Consider the following 18,936-nt stretch of genomic DNA (forward strand, 5'->3'; position numbering starts at 1 on the left):
TTTACACCAATAGATAACAGGCTAATCCTGTCTACTTATACAGAGACAAAGTTGAAAAAAAGGAAGACATGTGCAATGTGAACTCTTCTAAAAGTAAATTCTGAGCTATGATTTATGGAAACAAATTTTCAACATGAAGTCAACCATCATTTAACTGGGGAAAAAAACACTTGAGCCATTATATGGACCAATTTGTTTGCATTATTGTGAAAAATCTATCATTTCTTCATATTATCATTTTATACATAATGTGAGAATATACATTAGATAAAGAAATGCTAATGGAGCTTTTAAAATAAATATTTTAATCTTTCAAAAAGTATAGGGAACAACTTTTAATTAAAACAACAGTTTTAATTTTTTTGCTAAGATTTTAACACTTTTCCTTGCAAATTGCTTGCCAAAAATTTATTAATCTTTCAAAAGTCATTTAAAAGCAACTTACATTTATTTAGTTAGTTAGTTGGCTAGGAATGTATCAACATTTTGCAAATTGCTCTCTAAATATTTTAAGGCAATTTGTATTAATGTTTTCATCCTGCTTTGCCATGATCTTTTGTTACTTTCTGAACAGACAGGTGAATTAAATAAAATATTAAGACTACAGTAACAATAAGGAGAAATAAATAACATTTAAACAAGATTTAATGACTTTTCCTTTTATGGTAGTAATTGTATCAAAACCGGTGTTCATCGATAGAACTAAGAGTCATAAGCAAGCAATGAACCAATTTCTGACTTTGCCAAATGAAGACTAGAAACATATATAAAATAAATATGTTTAAGGAAGGTGGAGCTTCAGTAATAAGATGTTCTATGTGCCTTTTGTAAAAGCAAGAAGCAACTTGTGTATTAGGAGGGTGACTTTAAAATAATGAGGCCAGATCATCACTAGTCTGTTGTACATTAAATTTGTAGCAGGTCAAAAGAAGCCAGTTTAGAAAAGGTAGGCAGAAAATTGAGCCAATTATAATATTTTCCTCTTGCCTTCCCAGGAGACCGATCAATGAACTCAACCCCATTACTCAACTATTCTCCACAGGCACAGCAGGCCCTGGGAATCACCTGTCCTTTAATAAAGGCACTGACTTTTTTTTTATCAGACCCCCACATCCACCTTCTGAACACATCTTCCTTCTGTTTACTGATAGATTCCCTTCAAGTGGGCAGAGTCTCTATAAAAGGTGCCCTATCCTCCAAAAATAAAGAGTTCCCATTTTGTCACTTCCTGCCTTCATCTCCCTGTCAGGTCAACTAATTAATACTAAGTCATGAAATCATGAAACAGAGGTTACAAACAGAGGTTAATAAATGTATTAACCTAGAGGAATACTGTCTAATGGCAGAATTCCAGTTGCTGACAGGGATGGGAAACGTTTTAGAACACAGGTCTCTTTTTTCCCAACCCAGATTAAATAATAACTAACAGCTCCCTCTGACCCAGCCCTCTACCATTCCAAATGTCAGCCATACACAGACTTTTGTTGGAATTGCCCCATACCCTTGGCTGCACAGATATGTTTTAGATGCCAGAGTACCTTGCAACCACATTTGTTCAGATCTATGGTCCAGTTGGCCAATATGCTAAGCCGGCTTGGGAATCTAAAGAAGTTGAGTGGCTTGCCTAACGACACAATGAGTGAGGGCATAGAAATGAAAATAAAATTCCCAATTAAGTTATCTTTCCACTATATCACTCTATCTATGTAGGGAAGGGTTGGCAAATATGTGACTCTACTGTAAACTCTCTCACCCTTAGCAGTCATCTCTAATCACACAGGTCTGTCCTGTGTAGCATCTGTTTTGTATAGGTCTGTCCTGTGTGAGGACTCAGAATTCTTCTCAGCAAAGTGCTTCAGGAAATGACTACTAATCCATTGGCATTGGCTCATGATAGCAATTTAATTCAACTAGAGTTAAATGCCAGACAGGATGGTGAGGCAACCCAGAGATTAACAAGAGCAGGAAGCCAGTTCTACACCCTACCCCATCCCTCACCCCAACACCACCTTCCTCTCCCTGCCCCAAGCTGGAGGGAGAAAGGGAGAAAGGTTTTACAGCCCTCCGCAGTCTGGGCTGCCTGGTGGGAGCTGGAGCCCCACTGGTATCTTGGATCATGGAGTGAGGGCTACATTCTGGCTTCTCTTCTCCCCCTTACTCTCCAGTTCCCACCAGTGCTTCTGATTGGCCAAACCTAATCAGAAGCCAGTTGGCAAAGGGGCCTGAGGACAGGCTAGCGAATGACAAGCACAGCAGCCTACATGCGTAGTGTTGTGTTTTGTTAGTTTTACTGAATCCATATCATATGTTGTTATTTCTGATTGCAAAAGGTAAGCATGGTTTTAATAGAAATTTTGAAAAATTGTCAGAAAATGCAAACAGTAAAGTAAAAAAATCAGTCATACTACTACCAAATAGATGATCACTGTGATCACTTGACATATTGTTCCTGCAAATTTTTTAACAAATGTTTAAATAAATTTAGAGTCATGCTCTACACGAGTATTCTTTCTTTTTTTTCCAATGTGATTAAATATACTTTCAAACTATGACTTATAACAGCTATATCCTATTGAGTGTGGTAGTGTAGAATACCGTAATTTATTTTGTCATTCCTCAAATTAATGAGCATTAGATATGACCACTTTAACCATATGGAACACATGTTAGCCAAAATTATCACAAGTCTTTGTATTTTATTTTAAATGTTTGCATCATAAGAAACATAAATCTCATGAGGTCTGACATCAGGAAATCTGAAGATAAATTAGACCTAAAATGGGATATAATTTATATAGTTAGAAATTTTACAATTTCTATTTGTTTTTAATTTCGATGCTGTTGCTTTCAGTAAAGAAGACAATAATAAATATAATGTGTTATTTATATTGCCCTAGTAACTTATGTCCAGATAAATTTATCAATTGCTTCAGAATTCTCTTTGTACTGTACAGAATATCGAGACACACTTTTATTTAATTCTTTTTAATTGGCAGTTAATGGCCTGCACTGTCTCCACAATATAATTACCATAATTCATTATCAGTAAATGATGGGTACCCCTCTAGAGAAAAACAAGGGCCATGGATCTAATTGCTGCAATTGAGACCTAAGCAACTGCTTATGGTTTATATCCCAATTCACATGCAAATAATGTCTATTTATAGACCAAGATTTACGATTTTTTTTTGTCTGTTTTTTTTTTTTTTAGTTTGGAGCTCTTTCTATCTGACTGCTAATATCTGTCCCTCTTCTCTGTCCCCTCTCCATTTCCCACTCTAATGGCCTGGAGAGGACAGGGGATGAGAGACCAAGGACAGTCAGCTGGCTGGTCTTTTGTTTGACATGATCTTTTCTTCATGTCATCTCTCCCTCTTGGTCATTCTAGTGTGAGGCACTAAGTTCCTGAGAGCAAGGAACCAACCTGTTTTTTTAGTGGCAGCAACAATGCATACAGTATGGTTGCTGAATGAGGACTCCATGGCAGTAACTGCCCCACATAGTGGGTGCTGCCAAGGCCTGGAGAAGAGACGGCCTCACCCAATCTGATGTTTCACATGAGAATCTGACAGCTGAGAAATGAAGCTCACAGGTTATAGAAGTTGTAGCCAATGAATAATAAAGACACACACGAGCTTCCAAACAGCAGAGCATTAGCCCTGAAATAGGAGCATATACACCATGGAATACTATGCAGCCATAAAAAAGGATGAGTTTGTGTCCTTTGTAGGGACATGGATGCAGCTGGAAACCATCATTCTTAGCAAACTATCACAAGAACAGAAAACCAAACACCACATGTTCTCACTCATAGGTGGGAACTGAACAATGAGATCACTTGGACTCGGGAAGGGGAATATCACACACCGGGGCCTATCATGGGGAGGGGGGAGGGGGGAGGGGGGAGGGATTGCATTGGGAGTTATACCTGATGTAAATGACGAGTTGATGGGTGCTGACGAGTTGATGGGTGCAGCACAGCAACATGACACAAGTATACATATGTAACAAGCCTGCACGTTATGCACATGTACCCTAGAACTTAAAGTATAATAATAATAATAAATAAATTTTAAAAAAAAAGAAATAGGAGAAAACTAGCAATTGTGGCATAATCTTAGGACTGGTTCTTATATGCTCTTTAAATTCTTATTTGTCCACATCTGCCAAGAAACCTGTCTTGACTGTGCCCAAGAAAAAGGAGAGGGCCCCTTCTTTGTGCTTCTTGACCTTGTACTTGTCTCTAGTTTTCTCTCATCAAATTGTAATGTGATCATTTATTTATGCAAGTCTAGACTATAAGCTCCTTGATGACAGGGTTTATACATGGTTTAGCTTTACAGCCTTAGAGCACAGTATTATGCCTGCCATGTAATTGCTCAACAAAATGTTTGTTGAATTAATAAACAGCATCTCCCAGATAAAGATGATACCTGTTTATTATTGAATGTGCCAGCATTCAATTCATTGAGGAACCAGCTGAATTTTAAATTTCTGCTCTCAGAAATGTATTTCACCTGCTGATGAGAAGGCCACTTCTAGATAGCACTGAATTCACTTCTCCCACCCCCAGCTCCCCACAGGAGACATGACATCATTCTCAGTGCCATCTACCAGCTCCCTCTTTTCAGATGACTCTCTCTGTCTGGATCTCAGGGTCTTTATTAATAGTCTTTGCTATTTGTTAGATTTTACTGGAATATTTCTAAGTCATTGTTGAAATCTTAACAATGGCCTAAGCTACAACAGGAAAAAAAAAAAGCATTAGACAACAGAAATCATTTATTTTCAGTCTTCAGCTGTTTTAAATACTAGGAATGAGTAAAGACTAAATCTTTTGTCTGAGTGTATTTAAAGTTGGTATAACTTGTTGCTGCATTAAAAAATTACCCCAAACATACCGGATTGAAACAATAAACGTTTACTGTCTCATGTGTGTCCAGTGGTCATGGATTCAGCAGCAGCTTAGCTGGTTGGTTCTGGCTCATGAACTGTCATAAAGTTGCCATCAAGCTGTCTTCCAGGGTTACAGTCATCTGAAGGCTTGGCTGCAGCTGGAGGATCTACTTCCAAGGTAGCTCATTCCCATACCTCAAAAGCTGGTACTGACTGGTTGTTGACTGGAGCTTCAGCTCCTCTCAACGTGGACCTCTCCATAGTGTTGCTTGAGTATCCTCACAAGATGGCAACAGGCTTCCACCAGGGAGAGCAATCCAATAGAGAGCAAAGAGAAAACCCTACAATAACTTTGTGACCCAATTTCAAAGGCATACACTGTGACTTCTGCCATATTCTCATTGTTAGAAGCAAGTTAATAAGGTCAACACTCAAAGAGAGGGAATTGAAAAAAAAAGAGAGAGAGGGAATTAGGCTACACCTATTGAAAGGAATATCAAAGATTTTGTGGACATATTTTTAAACCACCACAGTAAGTTATCAAATAAATAGTTCAAAATGCTTAAATATACACAAGACTAGGCATTTCCTCTATGCATTTGTGTAGGTTTCCTTTAACATTTTAAAATGCATTATGGCAATTAAAAATTGTATCAGGTAGCATATATTGAATAGTCTGTATACATTCAATGTCAAACCTCAGTTTCCTCTATCTCTTTCAGGTCCAGAAAAAAAACAGTCCCTGACATCTATATCTGCAACCTGGCTGTGGCTGATTTGGTCCACATCGTTGGAATGCCTTTTCTTATTCACCAGTGGGCCCGGGGGGGAGAGTGGGTATTTGGGGGGCCTCTCTGCACCATCATCACATCCCTGGATACTTGTAACCAATTTGCCTGTAGTGCCATCATGACTGTAATGAGTGTGGACAGGTAAGTGAAGGACTTTGAAATATCTTAATATAATTCAGAGGTGCCTGCGCTTCCCCAAGCTCATTCCAATTCCAACATCAGTTTTGGTTTATAACAGCAAAGCTTTTCTTCCTTTGCTTGTTTCATTGTAGGATTGATTACTTAAGAATATTTTGTTCAACTTTCACAGAGGTCTATTTTTAATGGAAAACATAAAACACAAAAATCTCCTTTTTTCTAATCATTCTTTTCAACTCAGTTTTAATTGCAATTCACTGCATGAAAAAAAATCACAAAACTGTGAAATATTAGAAACCAGAATGAATTCCCCCCATGAATTTCACAGTAAGGAAGCTGAGGCCCAAAGAGGTGAGGAGATCTGCTAGAAGCACATAGAGAATTAGCAGCAGAGCCAAGAATTAAAGTAGGTTTCCTTAGTCTCTGTCCAAGGCTATTTCTGATATGTCCACTGTCTCATACACTTGTTATTGCCTCATAGCTCTAAGGAATCAGTGGAGTAAATAGAGGTTCTTATATGACCATGAAGCAATTTCCCAGTGCCAAGAAGATCATCTTTCACAAACATTATTGTGATTGGTTAATACAAATGCTGTCATTTTATATTATTAGAAATGTATACCACTATGTCCTGGAATGTGCCATAGCCCCTTTCACCATCCATGTAAGCTAATGTTATTTGAGGAGATGATGGTGATAGTGAGTACTTATTGAGCCGATAAGTGGTAGAATCCAGTTCAGACCCAAATCATCTGACTCTAGAGATGGCAGGTAGTTGTAACTGCTTCAATCTCTGGCCTGTCTAGGAAGCATGCAAGCTAGGATGTGCCCTGCATTATCCAGATGCCAGAATGTCCACCCCAGGTCCTAACAGCTCACCTCAAACAGAAACAGGGCCTAAAGACAACTATAGTACTTCCAACAGTGTTACTCTGTCTTTCAGAAAAACCCACTTAAAATCTCCATCTGCCTTCTTCCCAACCCAACCCCAGCCCAACACATTTAATCCTCCTTTCTCTGATCTACTGTCTTTTTCCTTTGATTCAAATATATTACATAAATCACGTGTGTGTGTGTGTGTGTGTGTGCCTGTGTGTGTGTGTGTGTGATTTATTGTCTAGTTCCCTTGCACCTCAAATGTAAATTCCCCAAAGGCAGGTCTTTGTCCATCAATATATCATAAATGTGTGTGTAACACTGCCTGGCACTCAGGTGCTAAAAAAATATTGATGAATGAATGAATGAATGTCTTGAAGGGTATATTAAATTTCCCCGGGTCCATCCAGAAATCTTCCTGAACCCTGCCTCTTTCACCCTTCCAAATGGGACTCTTGGGTGGGGAAGTGATGAACCATTCTTTAGATGAACAAAAAAAGAATGACAAGGTTCATATAAATCATCCACTCTGACAAAAATGAATAATAATGGTAAAATTTTAAATATACTTTTTTTTTTTTGCAAGAGAATTTTCAAAATATAAAGTTTCCTTCTCAACTTATAATTCGCATATTTTTAAATCAATATACTGCATAGGTCTAGTTAGCTCAGCTGATGCCAGCCACTGTGACTGTGTCATGAGAAAAGCCCTATAAACATGTCAGGGTTCCAATACCAGGAAGAGGGCCTTGAACAGGCCAGGCTCACTATGGAAAAGCAACCTAAGGTATAGACCATACCACTAGTAATCCCATTCTTGGGGATAATACGAGCTTCTTTATACACTGTGCCTTGGATGCAGGAGAATATTGCCTTTTTTTTGAGGGAAGAAAAAAAAAGAGGGGTATACTCCTGTAAATCTTTTACTGTAAATGAAGTGAATGGGCATTTTCTGCCTTGGAACAGACAAACTGTGTATATTTTTTAATATTGACAGATTTTTCTCTGTATGTATACATGTACACACATGCATGCATGTGTATCTTACTCGTAGTCTTTTGTTTTGTTTGGTTTTAATCCAATTGACATAGTATGCTAAAATTTCATTTCACATTTAAGACATCTGCCCTTTCCTTCCCCTCGCTCTGGAAAATCAGGTGGTAAGAAACAAATGAAGAGGCTATAAAACTGAACCATTACCTTCCTCACAGTTCTTGTAATTCTAACTCTACTAAAATCATTAAAGTTTAACAAAATCTGCAATTTTGTAAGAGAGAAATGAGGCTTGCTTTGTAAGATCATAACTAAATGTCGGTGCCATCAGTATACCTTAGTGTTTACATATTTAAATCATTTTAATTGCCAATTTAATGGATCATACATTTCAAGTGTTTCCAATAACTCATTTTGCTTTCCCTAATTAGTGATAACTGCAAGTGTGTAGAATATCTAGTAGTCGGCTCCTACCTCCATAGCCATACAAAAACAATATATAAACACCCAAAATGTCAAAAATGTTTGCTTTCAAATGAAAGCTACCTAGACTTTCATTAGTGGCTACTTTTATAAATAAATTCTCTAAAACATCAGGAGTCAGTAAGTAGGAGCCAAAATTTGCAATTTATTCATTCATTTATTCAAAAAATATTTATTGAGCATGAACCATATGCCAGAGATTGTTGGACACAGGGGATACAGTGGCCTTAAACTAATAGTCAAGGCTCCTGCCCTCGTGGGGCTTTCATTCTAGTGACATAGACAGACATTAAGTGAAGAGTCCCACAAGTAAATGTTTATTTCCACATAGTGATAACACACTAGGAAGGAAAAATAGAGTCTCCCTATAATATTCTTTTACAGTCGTGGTCCCTTGTATAGAATGGGTGGTCAAACAAGTCTTCCCTAAGAGGGAGACGGTTAAATAGGGTCTTGAAGGAAGAGCAGGAAGAAGCAGAAGCAGATCCTGCCAGGCAGGTAGCACAGCATATACCTGACCTTGAAAGGGGAAGAGCTTGAGGAAGTCAAGGGAGAGACTGGCACAGGCTCCAGCTTGAGCAGCAGGCAGAACCAGGTGGGAAAAAAAGACCTGTGGAACATGGGAGGAATTCTGAGAATTTATAGAAAACCATTGAAAGATTTTCAGTTGGGGAGGGATGCTATCAGAGAAGATTCCTTAATTGCTTGATCCCATGACTTCATCATCCTATAATTCCAGTAAAACTGATGGCTGGGCTGCTATGCAGTCACTACGGTATCCACTTCCCCAGCAGGGAGAAAAGAGGCCCTTCTCTCCTTAGCCACAGGGAAGGCATGTGCAGTGTGCAGAGGATGGGTAGCCGAGGAACCCTGGCCAGACCACTCTCTGCAACCAAAGGCCCCTTAACTGAATACAAATGTCCTGCTTCTGGTGCAAAATTGAAAGGGCAAAAGAAGAGGAAATTTTTTTATTTTTGTGAGTCTTCATTAAGTAGCTTTACAAACACTTGGAGAAATTTAAGTGACCATAAAAACCATTTTTACATTTGTTTAATTTCTGCTGATACTATCCTCCACCACCCCCCAGCCCCCAGCAAAGCTGTGCTTTTTCAAATAGGCCTTCCTTCTGAATCTGAGCTCTTGTTTCTCATTCTTCAGTTTTCATTTTGCTCTGAAAAATTCTTTGGATTTGCTGGAGGACTAAATATATTAGATATGTCAGAATTTCAAGTTTGATTAATGATTACCACTTTTTTCCTGGCTGTAAAATGAAAAGAAAAAAAAATAAAGAAAAATGCTTCCCCATGAAATTAGCCCATTTCTTCCCTCTGGCTCCTAGCCTAAGTTCCTTAAGGAATTTGCATTGTCTATACTAGTCACACTTGTTCATCCTCACTGTGACTTCTGTGAGCTGAAACTCCATGAGCGTGGTGACTTTAGTATAAAGCCATCGGGGCAAAATGTTTGTTCTATGTTCCTGAATCCCTTTCTGCTGAGAGATTCTCTTAGCCCCACATTTTCCTCCTTCCTGCCTCTGTGTCAGTAAATCTTGCTGGGAAAAGGGTCATTTCCTCCTGGAGGAAATCCGTATTCAGAGACAAAGTTTTCCAGAGTCTCATTTACAGGAAAAGCGCCTTTGTAAAGATTGCACTGCAGAATTTTGCCATTATCAGTGTGTTCATAGAAGGAACAACTATTTCAGTGAGTGGTTTATTCAGACTTGCAAGGCCAAGAATTGTTTTCTCTACAGATACCAGGCAGCTCTTAAAAAATATAACTTTCTTTTACCCTGATAGAGGTGTGCTTCAGAGAGGACAATAATGCTAATAATTTACGCTCGTCATGAACCTTTCATCCTTGGAGCTCAGTGTTTTTATTGATTGTTCCAAAACTCTTCCTGACTGCTTTTGCAGGTACTTTGCCCTCGTCCAACCATTTCGACTGACAAGTTGGAGAACAAGGTACAAGACCATCCGGATCAATTTGGGCCTTTGGGCAGCTTCCTTTATCCTAGCATTGCCTGTCTGGATCTACTCGAAGGTCATCAAATTTAAAGACGGTGTCGAGAGTTGTGCTTTTGATTTGACATCCCCTGACGATGTACTCTGGTAAGTTGTTAAAACTTAAGAAAAATGAGTTGAATTAAGTTGTGAATTACTTCATTCTCCTTGTCAACATGTGAGCAGCCTCAAAGAGTATCCTTGTGGATCCTCTTCTCACCAGTATCTCCACTTAGGTCTCTCCACACATGCAATCAAGGTGACAGTTTGATTTTTAAGGAGAGGATAACCTTTAGAAAAGATTTTGAATTCAATCATGTAACCTCAGTGGACACAAATATATTTAAATAGGATTTTAAAGATTCATAGCAGCCAGATGCAGTGGGAATGCAGCAATCAAGGGAGGTAAGGAATTTCCAGAGTCACTCAAACTCAAACCTCATCAGTATGCAATTGCAGTTTGCTTAAATTGTGTCCCCTATAAAGATATGTTCAAGTCCTACACCAGCTCCCCCCTGCCATACCTGTGAATGTGACCTTATTTGGAAATAGGGTTTTTTCAGATGTAATCAAGCTAAGTTAAGGTCTTGCTGGATTAAGGTGGGCCCAATGACTATTGTCCTGATAAGGAGAAGCAGATTTTAAGAAATACAGAGACACACAGAAAAGAGACATGTGAAGACAGAGGCAGAGATTGGAGTGATGTATCTGTAAGCTAAGGAACACCAAGGATTGCCAGAAACCAGCAGAGAGGGTAGGAGGGGGCATAGAGCAGATTCTCCTTCAGAGTTTCTAAAGAACCAAACTTGCCAGCACCTTGATTTCAGATGCCTAGATTTCAGAGCTGTGAGCGAATAAATTTCTATTGTTTTAAGCTATCCAGTTTGTGCTAATTTCTTACAGCAGTCCTAGGAAACTAATGCAACTACCATAGCCATTTTATGCATTTTAATTTAAAAGGAAATTAAAAGTCTTCAATGTGAAATTTGAACATAGAATTGGAGTTCATGATTAAATTCTTTGAGCAACTACCAATGGCCAATAACTGTGTTAGATATTTTTACATATGCTATCTCAAGTCAGTCCGGCAAATCCCTTTCTCCGACTCTATAACTTGTCAAACAGATGAGTCATTTCTGCATTATGTGGACGCAGCCAAAGAAGGATGGCAGTAAAGGACTTGCAAATCCACTAATCCAGTAAAAAATAAAATTCATATACATGCATGTTTTGTTCAGTTTAGTATAAAAAAGTACTATAGACTAGGTGGCTTGTAAACAATAGAAATTTATTTTTCACAGTTCTAGAAGCTGGAAATCCAAGATGAAAGTGCCAGCATGATCAAGTTCTGATGACAGCCCTCTTCCAGGTTACAGTCTGCCAACTTTTCATTCTATCCTTATGTGGCAAAAGAGAGAGACAGGAAGCAAGCTCTCTTGTGTCTCTTCTTATAAGGACACTATTCCCATTCATGAAGGCTCCACTCTCATGACTTAATTACTTCCCAAGGACCCCACTTCCTCATACCATTATATCGGGGGTTAGGTTTTCAACATAGCAATTTTGAGGGAACACAAACATTTAGAACATAATAGTGCAACATAGATAGGACTGGACTTCCAGTTCCAAAATGGCAGCATAGAAGCAAGCTGACTGAATGCCCCCCTGAGCCCTCAGAAAATCAAAAACAAATATACAGCACCAAGGTTAGCATTAGCAATATCCCAGAACTCCAGAACTCAAATATGAGGATGAGACGGTTCCTCAGGCTTCAGAGAAGTGAAAAAAAACATGAAAAAGCCTCCAAGCCGACTGTAATAGAATCAGATTTCCACATCCATGACACCCTTCTCCCCCATTCTGCTTGACACCAAACACATGAAAAATTTCCCCCCAACTCACAGTTTCTACACTGAAGAAAACACGATCAAGGTAGACAACCAGCTTTCCCACCACCTTGGGTTCCCTGACAAAATATCTGTCTCTGCCTTAACCTATGGGAAGTATCACAAGTGCTGGAAGGGAGAAATATCCCTGAGAACAGGCAGAGACAAAGTAGGGAGGTGGGACAGTTACTCTGTAGCTCAGCCAAAGGAGACACTAAATCAGAGTGGCTATTCAATACCACTACACTGCAGGAGGTACATTCAGCAGGTCCCCTGGACAAACCCCTAGCCAGGCTTCCCACACATCTGGGATATCTCCTTTGGGACCTCCCCCATTCAGGACAGCCAGTGACTGATGGGTTACTAGAGCGAAAGCAAATCTGGGCTTAAGGCGCAACCTAGAGCCAAAAGGAGACAACAACCTAGCGACAAAGACTCTCTAAGAAAATATATGCAATAAAAACCAAAACAAGTCAGACAGAGAAGACTGGAATAAATAGCAAATCCTCAATGCAAAGACATAGTTGTACATCCACAAGAAGCAACAGCAAACAGCAAACCATGATCTCTCCAAATAGACAAAGCAGGGAACCAGTAACTGACCCTAATGAGACAGCAATATGTGAGCTCTCTGGCCAATAATTCAAAATAGTAGTTTTTAGGAAACTCAGTGATCTCCAAGATAACACAGAAAAGCAATTCAGAAATATATCAGAGAAATTTAACAAGGAGATGAAAATAATTTAAAAATTAAAAAAGAAATCTTGGAATTGAGAAATACGTTTGCTGAACTGAAAAAGTTACTAAAAATTCTCAACAGCAGAATGGGTCAAACAAAGGAAAGAATTAGTGAGCTCAAAGACAGGTTATTTGAAAATACACAATCAGAAAAAAAAAGGAATGAAAAGAAATGAAGACTGTATACAAGATATAGAAAAAATTACTTCAAAAGACAAAATCTAAGACTTATCAGTGTTCAAGAGAGAGTTGAGCAAGAGCAAGAAGTAGAAAGCTTATTCAAAGAAATAATAACAGAAAATTTCCCAAAAATTGAGAAAGATGTAAATATCCAGATATGGGAAGATCAGAGAACATCAAACAAAATCAACCCAAATAAGACTCTACCCCAAGGCAGATAATAAACTTTCAAAAGTCAAAGACAAAGATAGAACTCTAAAATCAGTAAAAGAAAAGAAGCAAATAACATGTAAAGGAGCTCTAATTCATCTGGATATGGACTTCTTACTAAAAACCATATAGGCCAAGAGGGAGTAAAATGACATTTTCAAACTGCTAAAGAAAAAAAACTAAAACAAAAACAAAAAAACCTGCCATCCAAGATATTGCATCTATCCTTTGACTGTGAAGAAGACATAAAGTGTTTCCCAGACAGGCAGAAGCTGAAGGAATTTACCACTGTCAGATCTGTCTTACAAGAAATGCTAAAGGGAGTTCTTCTGTTGGAAGGAAAAAAACACTAATGTGCAAAAAGAAAACATTTGAAGGTATGAAACCCCTGGATAAAATTAAATACATTAACAAGCCCAGAATGCTCTAATACTGTAATTTTGGTACATAATCCACTCATAATTATAGCATGAAGCCCAAAGACAAATCTATCAAAAATGATAACAGCTGTAGCAACCTGTTAAGAGACAGATAATATGAAAATATGTAAATTGAGACAACTAAAAGTTAAAATGTAGGGGAATGGAGTTAAAGTGTAGTTTTTTCCACTTGTTTCTTTGTTTCTATTATTTTCTTTGTGATGTAAGATAAATAATCATCTCTTTGGAATAACTTGTAAGATATATGTTTTTTGTCAACATCATTGTAACCACATTGCAAAAATCCATAACAGATTTTAAAAATAAAAAGTAGTGAACTAAGACATTCCATCGAAGAAAATCACTTTTCCACAAAGGACGATGGTAAGAAAAGAAGAAAGGAAGAGAAAAGTTGCAGAACCAGAAAACAAGCAACAAGATGGCAGTAGTAAGTCTTTACTTATCAATAATAATACTGAATGTAAATAGTCTCAATTTTCCAATTAAAATGCAGTGAGTGGCTTGATAAAGAAACAAGACTCAACTCTATGCAGCCTGCAAGAAACCCACTTCACCTCTAAAGACACACATAGCCTGAGAGTGAAGGGATGGGAAAAGGCATTCCATACAACTGGAGATCAAAAATATCAAGAGTAGCTATATTTAGATAAAATACACTACAAATCAATGACTGTAAAAGAAGACAAAGAAGGTCACTATATAATGATAAAGGGGTCAATTCAGCAAAAGGATATAACAATTTTAAGTATCTCTGCACCCAACATTGGGGCTCCCAAATATATAGAGCAAACACTAATAGATCTGAGGGGAGGGAGGGGCTGCAATGCAATAATAGTAAGAGACTTTAACACACCATTCTCTGTAATTGACAGATCATCCAGACAGAAAATCAACAAAGAAACGGCAGAGTTAAACTACACGCTAGACCTAATAGGCCTGACATTTACAGAACATTTCACCCAACTGTTGCAGAATGCAAATTCTTTTCAACAGCATATAGAACATTCCCCAGAATAATCCTATCAGGCCACAAGACACACCTGATCAAATTCAAAAAAGTAGAAGTTATAGCAAGTGTCTTTGACCACAGTGAACTAAAACTAGAACTCAATAACAAGAGAAACCTTGGAAACTACACGAATATATGTAAATTAAACAACATGCTCCTGAATTATCAGTCAATGAAGATATCAAGAAGGAAATTTAAACATTTTTGAAACAAATGAAAGTTGAACTACAGCATACCAAAATCTATGGGATATAGCAGAAGCAATACTAACAAGGAATTTTATAGCAATAAATGCCGATATCAAAAAAGTAGAAAGACTTTAAAAATAAACAACCCACGAACGTACCTCAAAGAATTAGAAAGGCAAGAACAAACCAAACCCAAAATTAGTAGCAGGAAAGAGGTAATGAAGATTAGAGCAGAAATAAATAAAATTAGACTTAAAAAACTACAGATGATCAACGAAATGAAAAGTTGGCTTTTCAAAAAGATATGCAAAACCAACAAACCTTTAGCTAGACTGAGAAAAACAGAGAGAAGATCCAAATAAACAAAACCAGAAACAAAAATGGAAACATAACAACTGAAACCTCAGAAATACAAAGAGTCATTAGAAACTGTAATGCATCACTAAATGCCAACAAACTGGGAAATATAGAGGAAATAAATAAATTCCTGGACACATACAGCCTGCCAAGATTGAACTATGAAGAAATAAACAACCTCAACAAACCAACAGCGAATAAGGAGACTGACGCTGAAAAAGAGTCTTTCACCAAGGAAAAGTCCAGGACCTGATGGCTTCACTGCTGAATTCTACCAAACATTTAAATAATTAATATCAATTCTCTTCAAACTTCAAAAAAAAAATGAAGAGGAAGGAATACTTCCAAACTCATTCTACAAAGCCAGCATTACTCTGATACCAAAACCAACCAGAGACACACACAAAAAGAAAACTACAGACCAATATTACTGATGAACATAGATGCAAAAATCCTCAATAAAATATTAGCAAACAGAATACAACAACACTTTAAAAAGATCATATATCATGAGCAAGTAGGACTCATCCAAGGAATGTGAGGATGGTTCAACATACGCAAATCAATAAAGTTGATACATCACATTTACAGCACCAAGAACAAAAACCATATGACTATTTCAATAAATGCCAAAAAATCATTCAATAAAATTCAGCATCCCTTTCTGATAAAACCCTCATCAAACTGGTTATAAAAGGAATATACCTCAAAATAACAAAAGGCATACATGACATACCTACAGCTAATTTTGCACTGAATGGGGAAGAATTGAAGGCCTTTTCTCTAAGATCTGGAACAAGACAAGGATACCCACCTTCACCACTTTTATTCAACATAATATCAGAAATCCTAGCCAGAGCAATTAGGCAAGAGAAAGAAATGAAGGGCATTCAAATTGGAAAGGAAAAAGTCAAATAGCCTTGTTCACAGATGGCATGATATTATGTTTAGAAAAACCTAAAGACTCCACCAAAAAACTATTAGAGCTGATAAATGAATTCAGTAAAGTTGCAGGATACAAAATGAATGTATAAAAATCAATAGCATTTATATATGCAGTAATGAACAATCTGACAAAGAAATCAAAAATGCAATTGCCTTCAAAATAGCTACCAAGAATATAAAATACCTAGTATTCAATTCAACAAAAGAAGTAATATATCTATACAAGGAAAGCTATAAAACCCTGATTAAAAAAAAATACGCACATACCTAGATACCTGATGAAAGAAATAGGATGCAAAAAAAAGGATATTCCCTGCTCATTAATTGGAAAAATTAATATTGTTAAAATGACACTACTAGCCAAAGCAATGTACAGGATTCAATGCAATCTCTCTCAAAATACCAATAACAGTTTTCACAGAAACAGAAAAAAAATTCTAAAATTTATGTGGAACCGCAAAAGACCCTGAATAGCTAAAGCAATCCTGAGGTAAAAGAACAAAGCTAGAGGCATCATGCTACCTGACTTCAAAATTTACTAGAAAGCTATAGTAACTAAAGCAGCCTGGTACTGGCATAAAAAGACACATTGACCAATGGAACAGAGTGGAGTACCCAGATACAAATCCACACATTTATAGCCAACTCATCTTCAACAAAAGAGCCAAGAATATACAATGGAGAAAGGACAGTCTCTTCAATAAATGGTGCTGGGAAAACTGGAACACTATATGCAGAAGAATGAAAATAGACCCCTACCTCTCACCATACACAAAAATCAAATCAAAATGAATTAAATACTTAAATCTAAGACTTGAACCTATGAAAACTATAAGAAGAAAACATAGGAAATGCTCCAGGACATTGGTCTGGGCAAAGACTTTTTGTGTAAGACCTCAAAAGCACAGGTAACCTAAGCAAAAGTGGGCAAATAGGATTACCTCAAACTAAAAAGCCTGCACAGCAAAGAAAACAACAAAGTGAAGAGACAACCCATAGAATGGAAGAAAATATTTGCAAACCATGCATCTGACAAGCGATTAATAGCCAGAATATATAAGGAGCTCAAACAACTCAATAGCAAAAAACCCCAAATAATCCAATGTAAAAAATGGGCACAAATCCAAACAGATATTTCTCAAAATAAGACATACAAATGGCCAATGGGTAAACAAAAAGTGCTATCACTAATCATCAGAGAAATGCAAATCAAAACCACAAGGAGGTATCATCTCACCCCAATTAAAGTGGCTTTTACCAAAAAGGCAGGCAATAACGGATGCTGACAAGGATGTGAACAAAGGGGAACATTCGTACATTGTTGATGGGAGTATATATTATTAGAGCCACTATAAAGGCTCCTTGAAAAACTAAAAGTAGAGCTACCATATGATCCAACAATTCCAGTTCTGGGTTTATATCCAAAAGAAACTATATTAATATATCAAAGATATATCTGTACTACCATGTTTATTGCTGTACTGTTCATAATACCCAAAATATGTAAGTAATCTAAATGCCTATCAATAGGTGAATGGATAAAGAAAATGTGGTATATATACACAATAGAATAGCATTCATCCATAAAAAACAATGAAATCCTGTCATTTTTAGCAGCATGAATAGAACTGAAGGCTATTATGTTAAGTGAAACGAGCCAAGTACAGAAAGACAAATATCACATGTTCTCACTTATATGTGGGAGCTAAAACAGTGAATCTCATAAAGATAGTAGATTGGTGGTTATCCCAGGAAAGGTAGAGGAAGTGGGTAAGGAAGAGAAGTTGATTAAGTGGATACAAAGATACACTTTACTAGAAGAATTAAGACCTAGTGTTTGATGAATCAGTAGGATGACTATAGTTTAAAATATCCTATTGTACATTTCAAAATAGCTAGAAGAGAATAATTTTAATGTTTCTAGCATTTTTAAAAAGTCAAATAGTTAAGATGATAGATAAATCCCGAGTACTCTGATTTGATTTTTACAAATTATATGAATGTATTAAACTATCACATATACCCTGAAACGATGTACATCTATTATGCATCAGCGAAAATTGTTTAAAAGAAACATAGATAAGATTGTTTATTCATTACTTCTCCCACCAGCATTGGCTATCCTGGGTTCAAATTTTACCTCTTTCAGTTACTGCTTGGGTAGTCTTGGGCAAGCCACTTAACCCCTCTGTGCCTCAGTTTCTTCTTCTACAATGTAAGGGCACTAATGGCATCATACTCATGGGGTTTCACAGATTCAGTGGATAAAGATATAAAAAATGCTTAGAACAGTGCCTACTATATAATAAACGTTACGTACTGTTGCCTGTCATTGTTAAACACTGAAGATTGGTGATAGGTAGCCTCACCTATACTGCACTCAGTACAGCTGGGTTTGGCTAGAGAAAAGACAAGCATTGTTATTGGTGAACAATGAAGATCAGGGCTTCTCTACAATAAAGCAACCAGAGATCCACAAGGACTTTTATCCTGGACCCTGAAAAATGAAAGAATCATGCCTCGGAAACTGCAAAAGCCAATTCCTAATCCAATTAATGTAATGGTGTTGTTCTCTCTCTTCTCTCTCCCCTCTCTCTCATTTTACAGGTATACACTTTATTTGACAATAACAACTTTCTTTTTCCCTCTACCCTTGATTTTGGTGTGCTATATTTTAATTTTGTGCTATACTTGGGAGATGTATCAACAGAATAAGGATGCCAGATGGTAAGTGTTTGCCATATTTTGCTTTATTTGTTAAAAGAACAGTTTATATAGTCTAAGACATCTACAATAGAAACTTAGG

General features: G+C 37.2%; 1 protein-coding gene across 8 annotated transcripts in view; it reads left to right on the forward strand.

Annotated features, from left to right (window-relative positions):
• The window catches only part of LOC105499061 (melanin concentrating hormone receptor 2), a 74,434-nt gene that overhangs the window by 46,117 nt on the left and 9,381 nt on the right, over positions 1 to 18,936 (forward strand). For all 8 annotated transcript variants that reach the window (XM_011771477.3, XM_011771476.3, XM_071096683.1 and 5 more), the window contains 3 exons: positions 5,619 to 5,828; positions 10,091 to 10,285; positions 18,738 to 18,857. In XM_011771477.3, the coding sequence (XP_011769779.1) occupies positions 5,619 to 5,828; positions 10,091 to 10,285; positions 18,738 to 18,857 (525 nt within the window). The remainder of the gene's footprint in view (positions 1 to 5,618; positions 5,829 to 10,090; positions 10,286 to 18,737; positions 18,858 to 18,936) is intronic.

The sequence above is a fragment of the Macaca nemestrina genome, chromosome 5, assembly GCF_043159975.1.
Source record: "Macaca nemestrina isolate mMacNem1 chromosome 5, mMacNem.hap1, whole genome shotgun sequence".
Classification (NCBI taxonomy): domain Eukaryota; kingdom Metazoa; phylum Chordata; class Mammalia; order Primates; family Cercopithecidae; genus Macaca; species Macaca nemestrina.